We start from the raw sequence: 23,237 nt of genomic DNA, 5'->3' as shown, positions 1-23,237 counted from the left end.
CTTGAGGAAACAGACGCTCATAAATAACAAAAACACATTTAAAAGTATAATGTACAACACAAATCAATCAAGAGCTTTACTCCAATGCCAAATGGAGCGACATCAATTAGGACTGGGCATCAAAAGGTCTACCTTGATTCACAGGACCTTTAACCTCAATTCCAGCGCGTGAAATATAGAGGACGTGTCACGTGTACATTTCTGCGTACAGTGTTGCTCCGTTAGTGCAGAGGTCAATTGTGAGAGCATTACTAGCATGGATAAATGTAGTACCGAAAGACATGTGTTTGGGCCCAAAAGACACATATCCAATCCTGTGCTCCACTATGTATGCACTGACTATAAAGTGAAGTCTGACGACTCTCTCTGCCGCCCTGCCAGATACTACGACCTAGCCACCGTTTTGGACTTGACAATGGTGATTACGCTGGTAGCAGCCACCTTGCCCCCGGGGATGAGGGGCCCTATGACCGAGGCGATGGGGCCCCTGGCAGAGGTGACGGGGCTACGTGCCACAGTCCTGGCAAAGCTCTGGAGGGCCTCGTACTTGGAGTATTTTTTGGGAAATATGTGACCGGCCAGTCCACATGTAATTACACAAAAACAACATTTGCAATATTCTTGAACAAAACCGTTTCAACATCTTTTCTCTATAAAGCACAAATTATGTTTTCAATGTTTTGCAGATTAGAATTATACCTCCAAAACATTTTAAGATACTGTAAAAACATTCAGGTTCTCTGATATTGGAGAATGTGGCATTCCCAACTCCGGCACAATACTTCAATTTATGTTGTGGATCAATTTGACAGATTCCTGTCAAAAAGAAAAGCAAATAACATCTAGTCTGATGAAACAAGCCTGATCATCTGTTTCAATCTGGCATTTAGCCGAAAGACGGGCACTCGACAACCTGAAATACAGCTGGACCAATCAGCGTACTCGACAAAAAATGGGTCTGGTTCGATGGTTTGGTTCAGTGTTCTGATTGGTTGAAGGTTGATTCAGTTGCTTGCAGATTAGTTTTTTTGATCACGATTGGTTTCAATGAGGAGGAATGTTAGGACTGAGACAAAGTGAAGCAGAACAGTGAACAACAGGCTAAATAACATCCAAACCAGAAATCAACATAAATATCGGAGGGGAGGGGGGGGGGCGGTAATCCACTTATGTACAATAGCTTCATAAGTCACAAAAAATATACAATACGTATGTAGGCACAGCAGTAACCATTGCCAAATCCTATTACCCAATCGGAGTAGTCTTGAGTCCATCAGTATACATTTAGGTGTTTCCGAATGTGTGCGTGTGTGTGTTCATACATGTATTTGTCAACACTCAAGCCTCCTAAAACCATACGGAAAGAAATGAACAGTCCTTTCAACTTTCCTGTCCTGTGAAATGACCCTTTTCCCCTTCCTTAGCTTGAGGCGGGGCTGATGACATCAGTGCACTGAGGCTCACAGAAGTGTCCGAAGCGACCGTAGACGTCACGCGCCCGAACGGCAAAGTAATACGTGGATCCAGAGACGAACTGAGTCAACGTGCAGGCCATGGGCAGCGGGAGGGCCTTCACCTCCCCGATCTTCTTCCAGTGCTGCTGGGCCGAGGACGGGCCGCTGGCCTCCTGGTGGAAGGCGAACAGGTGGTAGCTCTCCACGGCAGCACAGCTGCGGTCCGTCTCCGCCACGCACCAGGACAACACAATGCCGTTCTGGCTCTGCACCCGGGCCAGCTTCAGCTGAGGCTGCTGGGGGGGCGAGGTCTGGGTGGCCTCCAGGGGCAGGCGTGTGGGGTTCGGGGGGGCGGTGGGTAAGGGGGGCAGGGCAGTGGAGGGGGCTCTAGTAGTGTTGGTAGTGTTTCCCAGGCGTGCTTTCGATGGGGAGTCCAGAGGGGGGCGATGGTGGACCGTGAGTTGAAAACTGCTCACGGAACTTTGAGGAGATGCTCTTGCTGTAGTACCAGTAGGAGTGCTGATCAGTGGGGGAGGCCCAGGGGTACGTTGGGTAACCGAAGAGGACGCTGTTGTCACTTTGGCCTTACTTACACCAGTCACTTGCACGTCGTCATCATCCTCAGTGAGATCTATGAAGGAATTTTTGAGACGAGGCCCCTGGCCAGTAGTTTTGGTTGGGATAGACCCTGTAGCTTGATTATCTGTCTTGGACGTCATGGCGGTCCCAGAGGGAGTCCCTGGAGCGGCCGAGCCTGTAGCTGCCGGTCCTGAAGCCGAAGACAACGAGGACGACGAGGACGACACCACCCCCGCCACGGGGGCGCACATCGCCGGCGCCCTCGCTGTAGTCACTGACACCCCCGCACTGGGCGTACTAATACCCCCCGCACCCCCCTGGTACACCGCCCGGGCCAGGGTCACCTGGGCCGGGGAAAGGCGGGTGTTGGAGGCCTGAAGGCCGGAGACCGTGGTGGACATGATGGCGGTGGAGGGGGCCGCCTTGAGGATGTAGGTGGTGCCGGGGGTGGTGGTCATGGCCTTGTTGAGGGAGTTGACCGAGCCGAAAGAAGAGACAGGGATGTTGACCAGGGTCCCGGGCTGGCCGTTGACGCCGGACAGGGGCAGCTGGATGAGGAGGGGCTGGCCCTGGCCCACCATGTTGCCGCCCGACATGGTTTTCAGCAGCAGGGTGCCTGTCTGGCCCTGGGAGGAGACGGTGGCGAGCGAGGAGGACGTGTTGGAGGTGGTGGGGATCAGGTGGAGGAAGGGGGTCTGCGACACCATGGCAGTGGTGGCGGTGGGCAACTGCTTGGACTGAGCTGGAGAGACTGTAGTGTTGGTGGGACCCAGGGCTGTGGGCGTTTGCTTTACCTCCATAGTGGTCCTCACTAGCCGTTGTGTGGGAGTGGTGGTTGTCACAGGTGCAGCCTTGGCAACAGGGGATGTGAGCACCTGCTCCTGTTTTTCTTTTTTTTCTGAGGCCTGGTTGGCCTCTCCAAATTTTTTTGCTAGTCTTGCAATCTTGGCCTGTAATGTGTTACAGGTGCTCTGGTGTTTGGTGGCACTGTCAATCTTCTCCACGCGTTCCTTCAGCTCCTGTAAATTCTGGTCGAAGACAGTCAGTTGCAGCACCCGCAACCGCTCCTCCACCAACTGCTGTACGACCTTTTCAAGTTTAAGGCGACTGCCCGCATTCGCAGTGATTTTCAGCTCCAGCTGTGCTTCTAACTCCACGCCGTCCACCCTCTGCCTCTTCCCCTCTCTCTCCACCTTCACGTTGCCCTCAGGTGTAGGACGCTTCAGTCCAGACACAGTGCCCTTCTCCTCCTTCACAACTGTGGCTGAAGAAGAAGTGGATGAGGGATGAGATGTGGTAGAATTAAACTCTGCGTGAACCTGCGCTTTCACTTTTATCTCCTTTTTCACACTGGAGGAGTCGACTTCCAACTTTTCCTTCATTTTCTTCTCCACCTTTACAGTTAATCCTTCCTTCGCTTTTTGTTTATCATCCTTCTCTCCCTTGTCCTCTTCCTCCTCCTCCTCCATGTCCTGATCAGCCTCGGGGGCAGAGGTTGGGGAGGGATTGGGGGCTGCCTTGGTAGCCTTAGGGGCGGCTGTGACGGTAACCTTTGGTGAGCAGGACTTCTCCTCAGGGGCCTTGTTCTCTGTACTGTCCTTGTCCGTTTCCATGGCCACAATGTCATCCTGCTTCGTCCCCTTCATCCCCTTGTCCTTCCCGGACTCTTTGGCAGACGTGCCAGGTGAAACAGCGGACTGAGAGGACTGAGAATCCTTAGCAGAATCCACGGCTTTGTCCTCTGTTGTAGCGCTCGTCTCCTCTTTTTTCGCGCCAGTGGCTTCTTTCTCTTCTTTCTTCTTGTCCTCCATCTTTGTGGTCAGCTCTTTGTTCTGTCCTTTCCCAGTCTCATTTGAAGGGGACACAGGACACTCTTTCCTCCCCTCTTCTTCCATCTTTTTCAGTTCGCTGTTTAGGGAATGGAATGGCGACGGGGGTGAGGGAGGGGTGCCTTCTTTGGCATTCGAACTTTGGGAGGGTGGGGAGGGAGACAACGATAGGGTCAACATCAGGGGTGGGGAGCGAGAGGCCTGGGAGAGAGGAGATGTGGAGCGAGAGCTCTTCAGGTCCGTGTCATTTTGAATCTTGTCTGCCCCCTTCTGTCCATCTGCTGTATGCGTGCCGTTGACTAGAGGGGTCTGAGAAGGGGGGGGCGAGGGATTTAACTGAGTAGGGACGGGGGACGACAAGGTGCTGTGGAGAGACTCCAGTTGCTGGCGGTCGCTTATTTTCATGGTCTTCCTCGCTCTGAAGATTTTCTTCTTCTCCTCCGCCACGGCAACTTCCATTTTCACCTAGAGGTAGTGTTGTTTTCGATCATGGATTTGGCACCAAAAAGCTCCAATATTGACTAATCACAAGTTCATAAAAGTCTGTGACACAACTGCACAACTTGTCAACAGAAAGTTGTTTGTTTTTTAAACAGACAATCAACTAAAATCACATAAACTACTCTGATTTGTATCATGGGTCCTCTCTTTGTCACTTCCTCCTTCTGCAGCTGCGTCTGTTTTGGTATCTTGATGGTGATTGGCTCCACCGAGTGGAGACATCCAGAACATAAGAGTTTGAGACCATCTCTCTCATCATCATATTAGTCAGTGCATAATAACAGGCACAGGCTTTCAACTCAGGATTACGCAGTCCCTTGTTTAGGCTCAGGAAAGGGCAAAGCATAAGGCCAACTTCTTGTGGCTTGTTGTGAGAACTTTATTTCAACATTCAAATCCAGTGTTGGGACGGAGGAGACTTGACATGGCCAATCTTGAGGAAACAGACGCTCATAAATAACAAAAACACATTTAAAAGTATAATGTACAACACAAATCAATCAAGAGCTTTACTCCAATGCCAAATGGAGCGACATCAATTAGGACTGGGCATCAAAAGGTCTACCTTGATTCACAGGACCTTTAACCTCAATTCCAGCGCGTGAAATATAGAGGACGTGTCACGTGTACATTTCTGCGTACAGTGTTGCTCCGTTAGTGCAGAGGCCAATTGTGAGAGCATTACTAGCATGGATAAATGTAGTACCGAAAGACATGTGTTTGGGCCCAAAAGACACATATCCAATCCTGTGCTCCACTATGTATGCACTGACTATAAAGTGAAGTCTGACGACTCTCTCTGCCGCCCTGCCAGATACTACGACCTAGCCACCGTTTTGGACTTGACAATGGTGATTACGCTGGTAGCAGCCACCTTGCCCCCGGGGATGAGGGGCCCTATGACCGAGGCGATGGGGCCCCTGGCAGAGGTGACGGGGCTACGTGCCACAGTCCTGGCAAAGCTCTGGAGGGCCTCGTACTTGGAGCGCAGCGCGTCCAGCTCCACCTTCATGCTGGCGTTCTCCGTGGCCAGCTTGTCCACCTCCTGCTGTAGCTGGGCCTTCTGCTTCTCCAGCTCCTCCTTCTGGGTGACACGTTTGACACGACAGCTGGCAGCGTAACCCCTGTTTTTGAGGGTGCGACGGCGTTGCTTCAGCTGCAGGATCTCGTCCTTGGTCAGGCCCCGCAGGTGCTGGTTCAGCTCCCGCACAGACATGGTCACCAGCTCATCATCTGTGAGGCTGGTCCCATTCTCCCCTGGCTCCCGCTTCACCTTCAAGGCTTTGTTTCCCTTGTTTGTGGTAGTCATGCCCCGAGAGCCACTTCCAACTGCACCGCTGGTTGGTCAAAGTTTAAGAAGATTTTTTTTCCCCTAGCTCTTGACGTCCACTATTAAGTGATAAAATGGACAGCACATGTACTAAGAAGCAGTATTCATGACTGACACACCAGCATGCACTGACTATAAAGTGAAGTCTGACGACTCTCTCTGCCGCCCTGCCAGATACTACGACCTAGCCACCGTTTTGGACTTGACAATGGTGATTACGCTGGTAGCAGCCACCTTGCCCCCGGGGATGAGGGGCCCTATGGCCGAGGCGATGGGGCCAGGCCTCTACGCTAACCTTTTTCACTAGGAGCACATGTGCTCCTAAATGAAACATTTTAGGGGCACACAAAGACATTTAGGAGCACAGTGAAATTTTTTATAATAACACATTTTTATTAGTGATTTTGCAATTTTTGCACCAAAATCACACATTGGCCCATGCCTACAGCCCTACTAGACGCAGAGGATATCAGTTGTCCATATGCTTTTGTATGTTGGCCGTCTGGCACGCTTAGAGGTCAGCCAGCGGTCCACGGCAGGAGTGGGATCGAAGTCCTCGACAGAAGGCCCCTCCAGGCTGATCCTCATCAGGTCTTCGGTGGTGGAGACTCCAAGGCTGCTTCTTCTTGAATTCTTAATGCGGTTCTGCGCAGAGAAGCCTCGCTCACACTGGGCGGCTGAAATGGGCAGCACCAGCATAAGCTGCACCAACTCCAGTATGTTCTAGGGAAAATATGATATCTTTCAATTTCATTTAACTCTTACCATTAACTTATTAAAACCAACAACAGATGGATACCATACATAACCACTCAGTACTGTTGGTCTACCTTGTAATCCTGCCTGTAGGGGTCCTTTGTCAACATGGTCTCCCACAGGCCACTGTAGGACTTGTTCTTGAAATTGTGGCTGACCAGGATTTTCAGTCCCTGCCACTCGTCCTGGACCGCAGCCAGGTCACACCCCGATCTGCAGGATTGAACAGAGTAAGTGAGTTTGCAAATATGCAAACATAACATTGTCTCATATGGCAATGCAGTGTCAAATACATTCTTACCTCTCTAGAGGCTCCTTGAAATGCCTCACCAGGTATGCCACATCATCATCACCAAAGGTGAGAAGGCTGGTCTGGTCTTCTGGCCATGTGTCGGGGTTTAGCACTCTGAAAGACACCACTGGCGTCTGGACATCCTCATCCTTCAGCAAACCACCAAACCTGGCTTTGAGATCATTCACTCCGATGTTGATGGCCGTCTCCATGTGCTTCTTCAGCTGGGGATTGGTGAGGTCCGTGAAGCCTGTCAGATTCCCCTTCAGTGTTATTCCCTTTAACAGAAATAGCACACACACACACACACAATTAAATGTATGTTGACTTCTCCACTGCAATTGTTCTATTGTGCAACGCATAGGCCTACATTGATTCTCACACTAACTCTTAATCATAATGGTTTCTCTTACATCCTAACAAACTCTAATCCTAACACACCTGGAATCTCCTCTCATCATCATCCTGCTGCTGAGCAAGCATGGTCTGAATCTTCTCCAGCATGCCTCCTGCCTTTGCCCTAGACTTTAGTGCTTCAAGTCTGGTCACTGTCTTCCTCAACTCTGACGTGGCTTGGGGGAGGATCAGGTCATTCTTTTGCAGGGTGAGGCTAAGTGAGGATAGCTCCTCAAACATGTCTGAGAGAAAATGGCAGAATACACAAAATAGTGCATTCTCCATTTCCCTCTTTATCTGTTAAGTAGTGAGTAGATACACAATAAGTGTTAGTTCAAATTGTTTATAGCCACCTCACCTGTCAATTACTTGATCCTGAAAGTTAATTTGAGTCTTGAACTCAACCCTAACCCTATTTTTAAAAATGTACTGCGTAAAACTGACCTTCTTTGCCCGCCCCTGAACCTCCGCTGTTGTTGATGCTACGGCCAGGTGCTCCATGTGCTGCAGAACAACGGAGTACTGGCCTTCGTCAGTGGCGAGGTCCTTGTCTTGTCCATGCCGCAGGAACACTTTGAGGGCTCTGTGGACATGGGGGATCCAGCGAGTTCCCATGACGCTAGACGGTTTGCATATATCCACACCGAGCTCTTGCCCGATATGATATAGCTCTCTTTTGGATTTTCCGCTGAAGTGATACGTCTTCCATATCAGATGCAGAAGATCATACACCAGATACACCATTGGCTCTTTCTTTTGGATGATCAGTATTGCCAGCTCTAGCCTGTGAAAGTCAGAACAGAATCTTACAAACAACTCACCATCTCTTCTCTCCCTCTATCTTGTGCCAACAGAAAACAATAATTTTAGGTATTCCATTCCAGCACTTAAGAGCGTGTGCGCACACACACACACACACACACACACACACACACACACACACACACACACAGTATTGTTTAACATTCTCTGCTAGCAAATAAAACAATATTTAAAACTTGTTTCAGTTACAAACCTATGTGGCATACAGTGGATTGGGATTATATGCCCCCCTGCCTCTCTTTGCAGGTGGGCAATCACTCCCCCACGGTGGCCCATATTCACAGAGGCGCCATCTGCCCCGAAGGAGATGCACTTCTTCATCCATGACCCTCCATCCTCCTCTGGGCAAACAGTGTGAAATGCAGCTTTGGTTGCATCCAAAACACCTCGAATGACAACACAAAAAACAATTAAACAAAAAGGCTTTTTGACAAACTAAATTATATCTCCATTATGAATAAATGATTAAACTACACAAGTATAAAGCCTATAAAGAGAAACGACTTACCAATGGCATGGGTGTGTTCAAGAGTCTGTTGTCCGACCAGGAGATTGACTGGCTTCCCACCCTCCAACAAGCGCACGTAGACAATCTCGCATTCGGTGTTATGTCTGTGTATCCGTCTATTAGAACGGCTAGATACTTAGCGGCTTTCAGCTTCGCTGACAGGTTCTCTCTCATGAGGTCAGCAATTTGACCGATCATCTCAGCACATCTTACATCATTGTCGTATGTGGGATTAATGTCAATTCCGTTTTTTTTGTGGAGACGGATAAGTGGCCCAAATTTGACGAACGGTTCTTCTTCTTTTGCAATGAAGTATGCAATGTTAATCTTTATTTTCAGCTGCCTCCTCTTCTCCTCCTCAGACAGCAGCACTTGTCTCCTCAAGGCTGCTGTCACCGTTCCCGATGGTTTGTCCTGTCTCAACAGGTACAGATCTCTGCACTTGATATGCCGCTTCGAGATGTTATGTTTCGTTACGCTATCCCTTTTCAGATGCGGGTTTCCTGATAGTAACGTCGACTTGCCAGCCTGTTTCTGCCTTCTACAATATTTGCAGAACATGACGTTGTCTTTAAACTCTAGCCATGGGAAGATTTTCAGCCACTTCGGATTAAATCTATATGTTTTCCCTCCGCCGGCTGCAATGGACGCTGAGGTGTCATCTTCGCTAGTAACGTTAGGCCTACTAACGTTGTTCTCAGCCTCACTGTTGCTACTAGCCGTCTCATCCCCATCTCTCTCGTTAGTTGAACCAGCTTGCGAATTACTTGGGCCCTCACCGGATTCCTCTTTTTCTTTGTTTCTTTGACTCGCAAAATACAAATGAATGGGCTTCATTTTCTTCATTTTGAGTCAAACTTTCGATAGCGCAGCCGTGTTCTTCTCAGGGAAAGTTGACACCACACGTTATCACAGAGAGCTGTACTGTGGTTGGCGGATTGTGGCTTGTGGAATGTGGGACTTGTAGTTAAAAAAATATATATTTGTAGGCTGAAATCTTTCACTCGTGAATTATTTTCCCGGTTTGCACAGATTTATTTTTAGTCGCAAATGCGAGTGAAATGGTTGAAATCTGTACTCGCAGTGTGCTCGTGAATTATTTTTCTAGTCGCACAGATTTATTTTTAGTCGCAGTGTCCCCTTTGATGATTGCAGTGTCAGATATGATCTTGCAGTGTAGTGTTCTCTCATTGATGTTTTGCAGTGCCCTCCCCAAGCTACCAGGGTCTAGTGTGAGTTTTCCCTGTATTCACGGTTGCTATTAGTTTATGCCCCCCTATAGTATACCCACCTGTGAGGGCCCCTCATTTCCCACATTGTCAGTTTAGGGAGGAGAGGGTGATTGTGCTGGGGGTGGGTTGGAAGGGTGGATTTTAGAGTTAGTCAAATCCTATAGATTTTAGAGTAAATGTGTACAATGAAATGTATAATAAAGATGATTATTTTATATATATGGACTTGTCTTGGTCTTATGTGTGAGGGTGTGTGTTGGAGAATCACATATTCTGTGCCAGGAAGGTTTAAGGGTGTTCACTCTAAACTGTGACAGAACCTGTGCACAACTCTGTTGATGTCAAATAGTCTTACTGTGAGGGGATTCATCTTCTCTAGACCTGTAACAATAAGGAGCATAACTAAACCTACATGTTCAAACTGTATAAGTGTGCATGTAGATTTTTTTTTTTTTTTTACAGATTACTGGTAGTTGTTAAGCTCATACCAGTATCATTTGAGCCATCTGTGACAAGTGTGAAGGGATTCTCTCTCATCTTCATCACCAGTTCCTTCTTGAAATTAGGTGCCACTGCATCATTTATGATGCACGTTGTTTTTGTGCTTGTGCTCTTAAAGCTCTGAGCCGTGGGGGAGTCTCTAAAACATTCTTTGTACAAGGGGCTGAAATGGTCAGCAACGGCAAAGGGAATATTGTGCTGCACCATTGCAACAGCAACCTTTACCTCAGCCCTCCTGGTCTGCAACAGAAACAATTGATTAAATAACTCATAAATATTAAACAAGTTTTCATGGTAATATAATCAACAATTTGAAGGAAAATGCAATTCATCAAACATTGCCACCAGCCTTTTAGTTTTCCTGTGCTATGTACCTTGGCCTCTTGTACACTCATGCCTCCAACAGAAGTTGCTGGCGTGTAGAACTGTGCAATACTGCTGGCTGACTTTAAAGCCTGTTCTTTGGCTTGATGTCCCTTGCCTTCCACATGCCTGCTTATGTCCCTCACGCCTTGATGGGCACAGGAGCTTTCTTGTCTGCAGACTGAGCACCAGTAGAAGGAGCTGGTGGTTCCCATTGTGATGAATGGCCATCGAGTTGACCACTCCTTCTTAAAGGAACACCTATAGATGGCTGCTCCACTTAATCCTCTCTTTTTCTCCACTGTCTCCTCTATGGTGTCCTCCACAGTCTCTTCCTCTGACTCATCTACTGCCTCCACAGTCCTCTCCTCTGACTCATCTACTGCCTCCACAGTCTCCTCCTCTGACCTGGCCATCTTTTTAGGGAGCTGATCTTTCCGAGTGAAGCACAGAATGCTCATTTGCCTCTTCCCTGACATCTTTGAAATAGACAAATGCAATAATTAATACTATGCATTGTTTTCTGGATAAAATATAAGGAAATAGCCTAGTAGGCCAAAGGTTTTCACAATGGAGAGGTTGTGCCAGGGGTGGGAAAAGAAAAACTAAAAATATTCCAAATTATTATGGGTATTGTTAACAAAGTATTATGCAATGTTTCCTGTGGAAGAAGAGGTTTGCCTGCCTCTGGTTCCAGTATAGGCGACTACTCCGCTACTACATCTCAAAGCTCACAGTATCGTGATTGAGTCAGAGTTACCTCAGTCAGGCTCTCTCTCAGCGCGCGTTATCGTGGTAACGAGAAACTCGCGCGGAAATTATGAGATGTGTAAAAGTATTTTCGGTTCATTATGAAACTGTGGCGGGACCAATTACACTGGCAGGCCGCCACAGTCTAGATAATTAATGGGAAACATTGGCTGTGCTTTTGTAGTAACTCTTTACTGCCCAACACTGGCAGGGATTCAACCGGTTAGCTAGGCTAGTTCACATACTCTGGACAAACTGTTAGCTAACATACCAGCTGCCTGGACACATATATTCCCCAGCAACGGAAATCAATGATGAGATGACTTACTGTCAGGGGTGAAAGTGGTTTGAGTTTCTTACAGGAACTATAGGCTGCTACCTCAACCTTCATGGTTTCATATTGTTCTCCTCCCGCCACCAGCTTCATGCATCCCTGAACACACACATCGTGGTGTTGGTGTTGAAATTAGAAACACGTTGAGTTTGCTATGCGTTTGATATAGATTGTCATGTTGTCATGGGCCTTTGGGAGTGTGGTCTGTCTGTCCTGAAGAATCTCTGACAAGTTCTTAAGTTCAGTCAGAACATCTGCCATCACTGCAAGACTTTTCAGGAAGTTGATGGAGCACAACTTAGAAAGCAGACCTTTGAATTTGGCCCTGTCTCTGCTGTCCCTTGTGTTATCCTCTGATGCTTCACGGAAATGTTGTGCCAAGGCTGGATAAGACTGCCAAACTGCAGAGACTGCCCTGCATGAAGAAGCTACCCAGCGAACACTGAACACTTTTCCGATCCTCCTGAGGGCAATGTCTAGGTTGTGAGCACATTCACTCAGCTCCCGCATGTTTTTTGGTGACTGGCTATATAATGAATATAGGCTGTCAAGGAATGCCTGGAAGTCCTTTGTTCCCCCCGTCACATCCAGGGCCTGGTCCACAGCAAGCTCCAGTCTGTGATTGAGACAGTGCCATAGTAGGATGCCTGGGAAGTCATCCTGGAGCAACTTCCCAACACCTGACTTCACTCCCAGCATGACACTGGCCCCATCACTGCAAAATCCAATGAGGACTTCCCTCAGCAACTCAACAGTGAAGCCGTTCTTAAGCAAGCAACCCATAATCTGTTCCTTGATATGAGCAGCAGACATACTATCCAGCTCAACCAGGTCTAATGGAAAGGCAATGGGCTCCATGTCTCCATCAATACTAGCCTTCAGAAACACAATGAGTGTTGATTTGTGCCCGACACTGGTCAACTCATCAGCCAATACTGTGATTTTACAGTTGGCCTCTATTATCTTTTTCAGAAGTTCCTTTTTCATCTGTGATGACACATGCTCAATTATATCAACGCAGACTGTTTTGCTGTGCAAAACACGCCCTAAGCTAACAGCATTTACTTGCTGCAGGTCAATCAGACTCTCAAAGTCTGTGAAAGGCTTGTTATTCTTGGCCACATAGTATGCTGTCATGAATACTTTGGCAGTAGACTCAAATGCAGACTCCTGACTACTGGCGTTTAAGTTCAGAAGTATGTCTTTATTTGCTGTCTGAAGAATCTTGACAGCTTCAGTATGCGCTGTGGAGTTCCTGTGCTCATGGATCTTTTTCCGCAGTGATGAAAGCTGTACTTCCCTTGAATTACCACTTGGGGCTATCTTTCCCTCAGCCCACTGAGTAGCTATGTTGACCCCACGGGATGACATGACACCCAGATCTTTTACATCATGGCATCATGGCTACAGCCTAGCCTTCCATTTTCAGCGTGCAGCCATTCATTTTTCTCCTTGAACTGTTTATACTGTTCTTCTTTCCATACATTAGGGTAAGCAGTAGGAGGGCTAGCAGCATCGCCTGTTCTTTCTTCTGAGTAGGGAGAGGGACCTGCTGCTTCTTGTTGAGTCTCCTCTTCCTCCCAACTAAATTCATCAAAAGACAGTCAAACAGTCTCTGTCTTTGAATTGTCAGAACAGTGGGCAGATACATTAATGAACAGATTATTAGTCAAATAAAATATCTCAAAATGTATCCTACAATGTGTAGGATACATACAAAATGTTGTACTGTATGCACACAGACTGTGTTCTGAGTAAGCCACTGTCTAGTTTGCTAGTAAGCTAACTTCATGTCCATTCTCTGGTCTAAGTTAGCATCATCACCTGTGTTTGCATCTGAGGGTGGGTTTTCATTTTGCAGAGGTTCTGCCTCCCCCCTCTGGCCCTCAATTTGCTCTCTCCTTCTAACTGTAGCCACATTATCTGCTTCGTTATCTCTCTCCTTTCTCTTAAACATTTGACTTATTGTTCGTTGCATGTTTCTTCTCCTCAGGCCCGTCACTATGGTGACGCCCACTCACGTGCGATTATGGCCCATTAAGGCCGATTTAAAAAACACACTGCCACCTAGCGATGTGACGGTGTAATTGCAGCGCGGCCTACGCAGAAGTGTAAAGTGCGAGAGCCCTTACGTAGGGAACGTAAGCTACGCACGTAAATTCGACGCATAACTTTAAATCGGCCTTCAGTGCCCACCCAACCACGTCGCGTCGCGTCGGGTCTACTGTAAAGCAGGTTAACGTGTCCTTTTCAAAGGTATTAAAATAGACGTGCAAGGAAACATAACGTCAGCCATGTGTTTCCTTGTTGGAAATTATGGATCGTGATTGCTTCTGCAGTCTGCAGCAATCGGATTTTGATTGACAGGCAGCTGCATCTCTTCCCCCAACGGCGTTCCGGCACAGAAAGTCTTGCCGGAACGCCGCACCGGACCGTTCCGGCCCACTTTCACCTATGCTTACTGTACTCATAGGATATAGTCTTCTCCCACGTCAACCAGTCTGTAGCCACTTCGTGAATGATGATCAATTAAAATAATCTGTCCTCTTCTGTGTGTCCTCTTCTGTGTGTCCTCTTCTATGTCCTCATCTGAATCAATAGCTCCAGTCAGCCCGTGTCGTTGGAATCAGAACGTTGTTTGTTGTAGCGGGAATAACAAAATGTTACCCAGATACAGCAATGCTATTATTTTCTGATTGGCTGTTCGGTAGCTATATTTTTTTATTTGATTAGCTGGTGCGTGGCCTTCTGAACTCTAGGGGAACCAGAGGGAACTCACTTGATTCTCTACCTGTTCTATTTTAAAAAAAAATGCGGCGCAACTTGGTGGGCGCCCCTGGTAATTTCTCTGCGTGAGAAATACAAGGTGTGGCGTGTGAAATACAAGGTGTGGCGTGTAAGCGTGTGAACGGGTTGAAATGCGTGTGTCTCACGCCCAATGCGTGAGACTTGAGAGCCCTGCAGCCATATTGGACTTTTCCCACAAATGACCTTTAAGCTAACTTTGAGGGGCAAACTTGACCTCAAATAAATGAAATAACATCAGAATCTGATTCTATGACCCAGAAAACCCCTGAAAAGTGGTATCATTTATGATTTATGATACATCAAGTTCCCTCATTCTGAAAATGAAAGCAGTATAACGTTAACTGCTGTTATAAACGTAATGATGACATGAGGTGTGTGTCCACTGGCAAGCGGTATTTTAGAGCTGATTACAGAGATGGTGAACGTTAGCACTAGCTAAGCTAAGCTACTAGCTAAGCTAAGCTAGTTAGTTACAACAGCTTGGTGCCGTTTCGCTAAATATACAGCTTGTTGGTGGACACAGCCTAAGTTAACTTATCTAGCTAGCTAGCTAACGCTATAATGCTGAACTGCTCGAACCTGCTGAAAACCTCGAGGTCCAGCTAAGCTATCCTAATAGCTCACGTTAATATAGGCTGTGTTCGAAATGGCATACTAGCATACTCAATGAGTATATACTGCATACTGCCTACTAAATTCATAATAGGTATGCCAATACCAGTAGCAGGCATACTACTACATACCTCCATTGGGTAAAAGCTGTCATTTTGGCTCTACAGGTGTTAACATGTATTTGGACAAATGTGTCCAGTTTATCAAAATAACCCATTTATATATCTGATCTGATGTTTTTTTCCCCACTTCTATTCGCTAGCTACTTTACGTTGCTTAGATACCTTCACTTGCGGGGTTTGACAGAAACATCGGAAGATATTAGCTAAACAAGTTGTAAAATGATTTGTGGGCCAATATCTTTAGCTTAATTTGTTGTCTTAGCAGTTGGAGAAAAAAAACTGGATTAAAATAAATATATGAATGAATGAATGAATGTGAATGGAGAATCGAATGTTGTCGTGCGACAATATCGCATCGCACGCCGTGTGCATTGTCTCATTGGGTCTCATTCAAAACAATGGAATCGAATTCGGCGGTGCGACAAAATCGCACGCCGTGTGCATTGGCCTTAAGACACGAATAAACTTGGATTTCATGCATTTCAAGTGGCATCTTTGTAATCATGACGATGTAGTCATGTAAGAATGCATTTCACCATGTAAATTCCCAATACAGTGAAAATACCACCGCTCATCCGTGATCACACTTAGCTGGGGTGCTGCAGCTGAAGAGTGTTGCCAACTCCTCTGTAATGGAAGTAGCTGTTGGCTCCCAAAAGTAGCTAGAAGTAGCTAGATGACGCAATCAACTAATTTGCATAATATGCAATTCTGAAAGGCTATTATTTTTATTTTTTTTAAAGGCTGACAGGTTTACAAACTAACTATTTACGTATTTATAAACTAGATGTTTTTGTTGTTGCTATACGTTTTTACTGTGCCATTATGGTTAATGAGCTGAGCTATGACAGCTAGCTAAGCTGACTGAGAGGGTGCGAGAGACTGACTCAGACAGAATGAACCGTTTGAGGGATTTTTCTAGTGTGAAACTAAAAGACAGAGTGAATATTATTTAAACAAAAAAATATCTACAAATATTATACTGAACTGTACAAAATCATTGTTGTGATTGGACGTGAGCTTTTGTTAGACCCCAGTTCTTTTGTGGAGGAGATTTTTTATATTTGTTGAAGATCACAGGCCGAGTTACAAAGCAGTGTGCAGCGCTGGACCCTCAGTGAGACAGCATCAGAAGGATATCCGCCACAGAGAGAGTGAGATCTCTCCAGTTCCAGTTGCATATATGATTGTTCATTTGGGCTTGGGCATGCCCCATACCTAGATGGGTCCTAGAACGCTGATTGGCCAACTATGAGTCACGGCAGACCCATTCTATCTGCTCGTGACCAGGTCAAGATGTATCAAAACTATAGTGATTGTTGTCTGTGCTGAGGCGTGTGTCTCTGATGCTTCTAGGGGAGTAATCTCTGCTCCTGGGCTCAAATCGCCATGGCCACAGAGATTTCCACCCCAGAAGACTCCCACATTCCTAAGTGCTCAAAAGGACTATAGAAAAATATAATATCCTAACACTTTTGATTCATTTGCAGGCAGCTCTTGCTCAGAGCATCACAATGGGGTCTCTCCGCTGCGTTTGTTGAGGGAGAGAGGAGGAGACGGCTAACCTTGCTGTAGGCTAACCTCTCTGTAGGCTAACCTCTCTGTAGGCTAACCTCGCTGTAGGCTAACCTCTCTGTAGGCTAACCTCTCTGTAGGCTAACTTCTCTGTAGGCTAACCTCGCGTCACTAGGCTCTCCGGGGGGACTGTATCCCTACTCGTCTCTCGTGAGCTCGGTTGTAGCATGAATCGCGGAACAAAGGATATGTTAAATGCTTTACAGTAATTCCCTAAATGAGCAGAAAAAGTAGCTAGATTTGTCGCTGGTCGCTTTGACTAATTAAGTCACGATGGGGCTATGGAAAGTCGGCAGATATAGCGACAAAGTCGCCAAGTTGGCAACACTGCGAGTTTGTATGACGCAGTTTGACGAGATTGAAAAGACGCGCAATGCATTTTGGGGATGTTGAGTAGGAATAGCATCAAAGCTTCTGCAAAATCTAGTACCCATACTAGATTTCTCGCATACTAAAATTTCACATACTGTAGGCTACAGTGTGAACGCACTCGCATAGTCAAATCTACATCATATCTAGTATGAGTAGTATGCTAGTATGCTATTTCAAACACAGCCATAGACTCGGTGTAGCTAAGAGAAGCTGCTCTGACACGGAATACAATAACATTAGCAAAAAAAACTAAAAACTAGAGCTAGTATTGATGTTAATCAAAACCATAGTCAGACAATAGAAAAAAAGCGAAGGTCCTTACCTTCTTCTATAGCACCTATCACAGACCAACAGTCACAAAGTGCTTTACATAGGCTATAAAAACATAATTAATTAAAGAGCAAAAGTAATAGCAGGTGTTACGTCCCTGCCTGTTTTTGCTTTGTGTTTGTGTCTGTGTGTCTCTCTCTCTCTCCCAGGTGTTCGTGATCCCTTGATTGTCTCCCTGTTAATCATCCATCATCAAGTCCACCTGTGTTCCTGTCCTGTCAACCAATCACCTGTCTACCTGTTCCCTATATATGTGGCTGTTTGTTACTTGTGTAGGTTAGAGGTTAGAGGGGTGAGGTTATGTTTGTTTCATTCGTTTCATTCTATTTTGAGTAATTCTGTTTCATTCTGTTTTGTTAGTATATTAGTTGGTTGCTACATTTGTCTGTTTGTTTGTTTATTAGTTTATGATGTCGTGGACAGTCCCCATTAATTAACTGTAACAACAGTAAATGGAGCAGCTTTAGCCTACATGGCTAATTTCCAGCTGTAGTCCCCGGGCCAGTTGACAATAGGCTCCCTAAAATAAAATACATTAGTTTAAAAAATTACAATTGCAGCAAACACAAACAAATGGAGCAGGACATACAAACATATCAAGCACAATTGGAGCAAGCACAAACATGCCGGGGAGACAAGACATTCAAGCACAAATGGCAGCAACATCAATACAGTACATGAGATAAGAACAGTACAAAGGGGACAAAGGAAGAGCAAATAGTCATAGCAATATACAGACATAGCAGCATACAGACACAGCAACATACAGGCACAGCAGCATCCAGACATTGAAGCACACACAGACATATGCAGGCGGGTAGCAAAGATAGAGGTGTCTAGTGTTTGTTTGGTTTACCTATGGTCCCCGGTTGCCTTATCATGGGAGAGGGCTAGGTAAGATACCCTGGGGTTTACACCACATCACGTAGATAACTGTTTGTCTAAACACACTAGGTAAGAACGAGCGGATGTCACTCATCCTTTGTAGCAGTTAGATTTAGGTTCCGGGTAGATTAGTTAGCAGTTCTGTACCTAGGTAGATATGCTAGATTAGAGGTGTAGGGAAGCATAGGGTTGTGGCTTTATTGTGACACCGTTCGCAGCCTTCTCCCTCCCTTCCTACCCTCTGTTTATTTTCCCCGGTTTAGTTTTTGTATTATCCTCCCCCCCTGTTTCATGTTTATTTGTATGTCCATGGATGTCCATGTTTTTCACTTTATTATTATTATTACCATTTGAAGGGTATACCGCCTGTCCACTAGGTGGCAGTATCTCGTTTGCTATGCTGTCCGGCTCAGTCAGGAGTCGGCCATGTTATTATTTGTTTAGTGTCAGACGTTCATGTTACGGTGGCCGTCTATTGAGCTGTCCACCTATTCCTGTAACTTGGTTATTCGAATGTTTCTGGTTAAGTTATATATATTACATTTACCCTGCTTATACTTTATCTCAATTCATGCTTCTATTGTTTGTATATTTGCAGGGCGTTTTCATCTTTGTCATTAAACACTTCATTGACATTGAGGAGCGTATTTCTTCATGAAAACGCCAGGAAGCCATGGTCGTCGTTGCATGCTCTGTCCCTGGCTGCGCTTTCGGAACTGAAAACGTGTCCGAAGCACTCGCCATTGCCCTGTTGACGAATCATGGATTTGCCCATCAACGCACATCGCCTGTCACAGCCGCGCTGACCCCCCGAGGCCCGAAACTGGATCGGCCTAAAGTCGACGTAGGCGTATCGATTGAGGAATGGAACGTGTTCATCCGTCGTTGGGACGTCTTCTGCACTGGCTCAGGCATAGGAGCCGCCGAGGCCCCTTTCCAGTTGTTTCAGTGCGCTGGGCCTGAACTTGGTGACAGCCTGTTGAAAGTCAACCCCAACGCCGCCTCCGAACCTTTGCCACACCTAATTGCCGCCTTACGTTCACTAGCAGTCATCCCAGTCGCCACATGTGTCCTGCGCACCGAGCTGCTCCAGCTACGCCAGGAGCGTGATGAGACATTCCGCGCCTTCACTGCCAGAGTACGGGGGAAAGCGGAGACATGCGCCTATGTTACAGTATGTGGGTGTGGCGAGGATGTGGACTATACCGACCACATCATCCGCGACGTTCTAGTCAATGGCATCTCTGATTCGGACATTCGTCGAGAGGTACTAGGGACGCCAGACATCCTTAAAATGCCAGTGAATGACGTGGTTGCACTCGTAGAAAGTAAAGAGATGGCCCGCAATGCTCTCCCGTCATCCGCCCTTTCGGCCATGTCGTCATTCCAGCGCTTAAAAAAGAGTCCACAGGCAAGCCCCACCCCGACCCCAGGCCCAGCGGACGTGGCTAAACGAGCCCCGTGCCCAGAGTGTAAGGGAACCTTTAATGTCTTCACAGAGGGATCCCGCGGATGGAATACCAAGCCCCACCAGCTTTGTATCGACTGTTATAGGGCCCGCCGACGCAAGGGGCGACCGCAGCCATCTGCCAGCAGTCAACAGGCCGCCGTGGAGTCAGAACCGATCTCCCAGATCTCGTCGGTTCAGTCTGATGCCCGCCCTGGCCAACGTCGTGGGAGTCACCACCAACGCCACGCCCCCACGCCCATCAGACTTGAGCACCACATTTTCTCCAAGGGCGAATGGAGAAGGGCCAGGCTGAGAGACCATCCCCGAGCGCTGATCACTATCTCGGTTGACATGCCTGTCGGACCGAGTGCAGGCACCGGCGACCGTGGCTCGGTCAACGGGGCGAGGGTATCCGCCATCGCGGACACTGGTGCACAGTCGGACCTTTGGTCCCTAGAGGAGTTCATTGCCTGCGGATTCTCACGTGACGACCTGCGTCCCGTCCATCTCAGCATGTCGGCCGCCAACCGCTCCCCCATAGCTGTCGAAGGCGCATTCTTCGCTAGACTCTCGACAGCCTCCAGCAGCGGTGGAGTGGCGTCCTGCCGCTCCATGGTGTACGTGAGCAGCTCAGTCCGGGCCATGTACCTATCCTACGAGTCGCTGCTCAACCTCGGCCTCTTGTCTATGGACTTCCCATCAGGTGACATCGTAGGGGGGCCCAACGACGAGCGTGGGTCTTACACGCCAAACCAGCCCCTGTCCGTCAATGCTACGAGGTCCACCAACGGCGGCTGCGGCGACCCGAGTAACCCCCACAGCGCCCAGTGCTCATGTCCCCAGCGTACGGTCCCTCCGGAACGCCCTACGGCGCTACCCTTCCCTGTCACACCAGAGAACAACAGCCGGATGAAGGATTGGCTATTCGGGAGATACGCCTCATCCACATTCAACACTTGCCCTCATCGGGCGCTGCCGTGCATGGAAGGGCCGCCCATTGAAATGCATGTGGACCCCGCAGCCACGCCGAGAGCATGCCACACCGCGGCCGTTGTGCCTCTACACTGGCAGCAGAGAGTCCACGATGACCTTCTCCGGGATGAGGCCCTCGGTGTCATTGAACGTGTGCCATACGGCGAACCAGTGACATGGTGCCATCGTATGGTGGTCACTCGGAAGCACAATGGCTCCCCCCGCAGGACCGTGGACCTCTCACCTCTCAACAAGTTCTGCCTACGTGAGACTTTCGCCACCGAGTCCCCATTCCACCTCGCACGTCGTATCCCAAAGGACACCTGGAAGACTGTCACGGACGCCTGGAATGGCTACCACAGTGTGCCCCTGCGTGAATCGGATCGTCATCTGACCACATTCATCACGCCCTTTGGCCGCTGGCGTTACACCAGGGCGCCACAAGGTTTCCTATCGTCGGGGGATGGCTACAACCGCCGTTTCGATGCGGTCCTCTCGGACTATGAGCGTAAGGAACGTTGTGTGGATGACACCATCCACTATGACACCGACCTGGAGCAGCACTGGTGGAGGACCATCGACTTCCTTACTCGTGTCGGCCGGGCAGGCATCGTGTTGAACCCGGACAAGTTCCAGTTTGCGGAGAGGGACGTCGAGTTCGCTGGCTTCAGGGTGTCGGACACTACTATCGAGCCACTCCCCAAGTACTTGGACGCTATCCGAGACTTCCCCACCCCGGACTCCACGACGGATGTCAGGAGCTGGTTCGGCCTTGTCAACCAGGTGTCGAACTATGCCCAGCTGCGCGACACGATGGCTCCATTTAAGCCATTCCTCAGCCCACGCTGTAAATTCTCATGGTCACCCGAACTGGAGGAAGCCTTCCAAACGTCCAAAAGTGCTATTGTCGGGGCTATCCGTGAGGGCGTGGAGATCTACGACATGCAGAAGCGCACCTGCCTCCGCCCTGCCTGGTCCAAGCGCGGTATTGGTTACTTCCTGCTCCAACAACATTGTAGCTGCGCCTCGGGCATACCAGACTGCTGCCCGGGAGGATGGAGGATCACCCTCGCTGGTTCACGCTTCCTGTCCCCGGCTGAACAGCGCTATGCGGCCATCGAAGACCCCAGCCGTGGCCTGGGGTCTGGAGCAAGCACGGTACTTCACGCAGGGGAGCGACAACCTCGTCGTAGTTACGGACCATAAGCCCCTGGTGAAGATCTTTGGCGACCGTACGCTAGATGAGATAACGAACTCACGCCTGTTTAGACTCAAGCAGCGTACCCTCCCATGGCGCTTCGACATTGTGCACCTGCCTGGAAAGAGCAACTATGCCGCTGACGCAACCTCAAGACATCCGTCTCCATCAGGCTCAGCGAACGGCCTCTCACTGGGATTGCCGGGCGTGCCTGACGCCGTGGAGTCAGCACTTATGGCTTCCATCCGCGCCGATGCACAAGAGCTCGGAGCCGTCTCTTGGACCGTCCTTGCACGAGAAACAGCAAGTGATGCATGCCTCAGCCACCTTCTGCACCTGATCGAACATGGGGACAGGGTTGATATGAACGACCCAGCCCTGGCGAGTCTATCACCAGTCTGTGAGTCCATCTACGCACAGGACGGCGTCCTGCTATATCATGACCGCGTCGTGGTCCCTCCATCCCTCCGCGACAGCGTCCTTCGACACCTCCATGCCGCCCACCAAGGGATCTCGGCGATGGGGCAACAGGCCCGTGCCATAGTCTACTGGCCAGGGATGTCAGAGGACATCCGAGCCGCCAGGTACGGATGTGCGGACTGTAACCGGAACGCTCCGTCACAAGCAGCCACGCCCCCCCTGCCATCCTCGCCACCGTCCACCCCATTCGAGGCGGTGTTTGCTGACTTCTTTGACTATGGAGGTCGTCACTTCCTGGTTATCGGAGATCGACTATCGGGCTGGGTGGAGGTCCTATGCTCCACAGCAGGCACTGATATGGGAGGCTCAGCTGGGCTGGTTCGCCACCTCCGTGCGTTCTTTGGCTCCTTTGGCGTGCCGGAGGGACTTTCGAGCGACGGTGGTCCAGAGTTCACAGCAGGCCAGACACAGGACTTCCTCCGTTTGTGGGGCGTCAAACACCGTGTGTCCTCTGTTGCTTTCCCACAGTCAAACGGAAGAGCGGAAGTTGCAGTGAAGTCTGCGAAGCGCCTCCTGATGTCCAACACTGGCCCGACTGGCAGTCTCGATCATGACCGCTTTCTGCGTGCCATGATACAGTTACGCAACACGCCTGACCCCGACTGCAACCTCTCACCGGCGCAGATTATCTTCGGTCACCCCCTTCGAGGTTCGCTTTCCTTCGTCAACAGGCTTGAGAAGTTCTCGAACCCACATATCCGACCGCTCTGGCGCCAAGCATGGGCGGCAAAGGAGGATGCCCTTCGGACCCGGATGTCCCGTACCACTGAGTCCCTGCAGGCTCAC

General features: G+C 48.6%; 2 protein-coding genes across 2 annotated transcripts; both read right to left on the bottom strand.

Annotated features, from left to right (window-relative positions):
* Positions 1-1,394: 1,394 nt before the first annotated feature.
* Positions 1,395-4,321, bottom strand: LOC308150407 (activating transcription factor 7-interacting protein 1-like; the record flags this gene model as incomplete). The annotated part of the gene is made up of 1 exon (XM_080523245.1): positions 1,395-4,321. The coding sequence occupies one exon, from the start codon at positions 4,319-4,321 to the stop codon at positions 1,421-1,423; it is 2,901 nt and encodes a 966-aa protein (XP_080379371.1). The 3' UTR covers positions 1,395-1,420.
* Positions 4,322-5,180: 859 nt separating this feature from the next.
* LOC308152004 (transcription factor MafG) lies at positions 5,181-5,672 on the bottom strand (the record flags this gene model as incomplete). Its single annotated transcript, XM_080524907.1, has 1 exon — positions 5,181-5,672. One exon carries the CDS (start codon positions 5,670-5,672, stop codon positions 5,181-5,183), a length of 492 nt encoding a protein of 163 aa, XP_080381033.1.
* Positions 5,673-23,237: the final 17,565 nt, after the last annotated feature.

This window comes from Nansenia antarctica, assembly GCF_963989245.1.
Source record: "Nansenia antarctica genome assembly, chromosome: 2".
In the NCBI taxonomy this organism is placed as follows: Eukaryota; Metazoa; Chordata; class Actinopteri; order Argentiniformes; family Microstomatidae; genus Nansenia; species Nansenia antarctica.
This window is presented reverse-complemented; position numbering and strand designations above follow the sequence as displayed.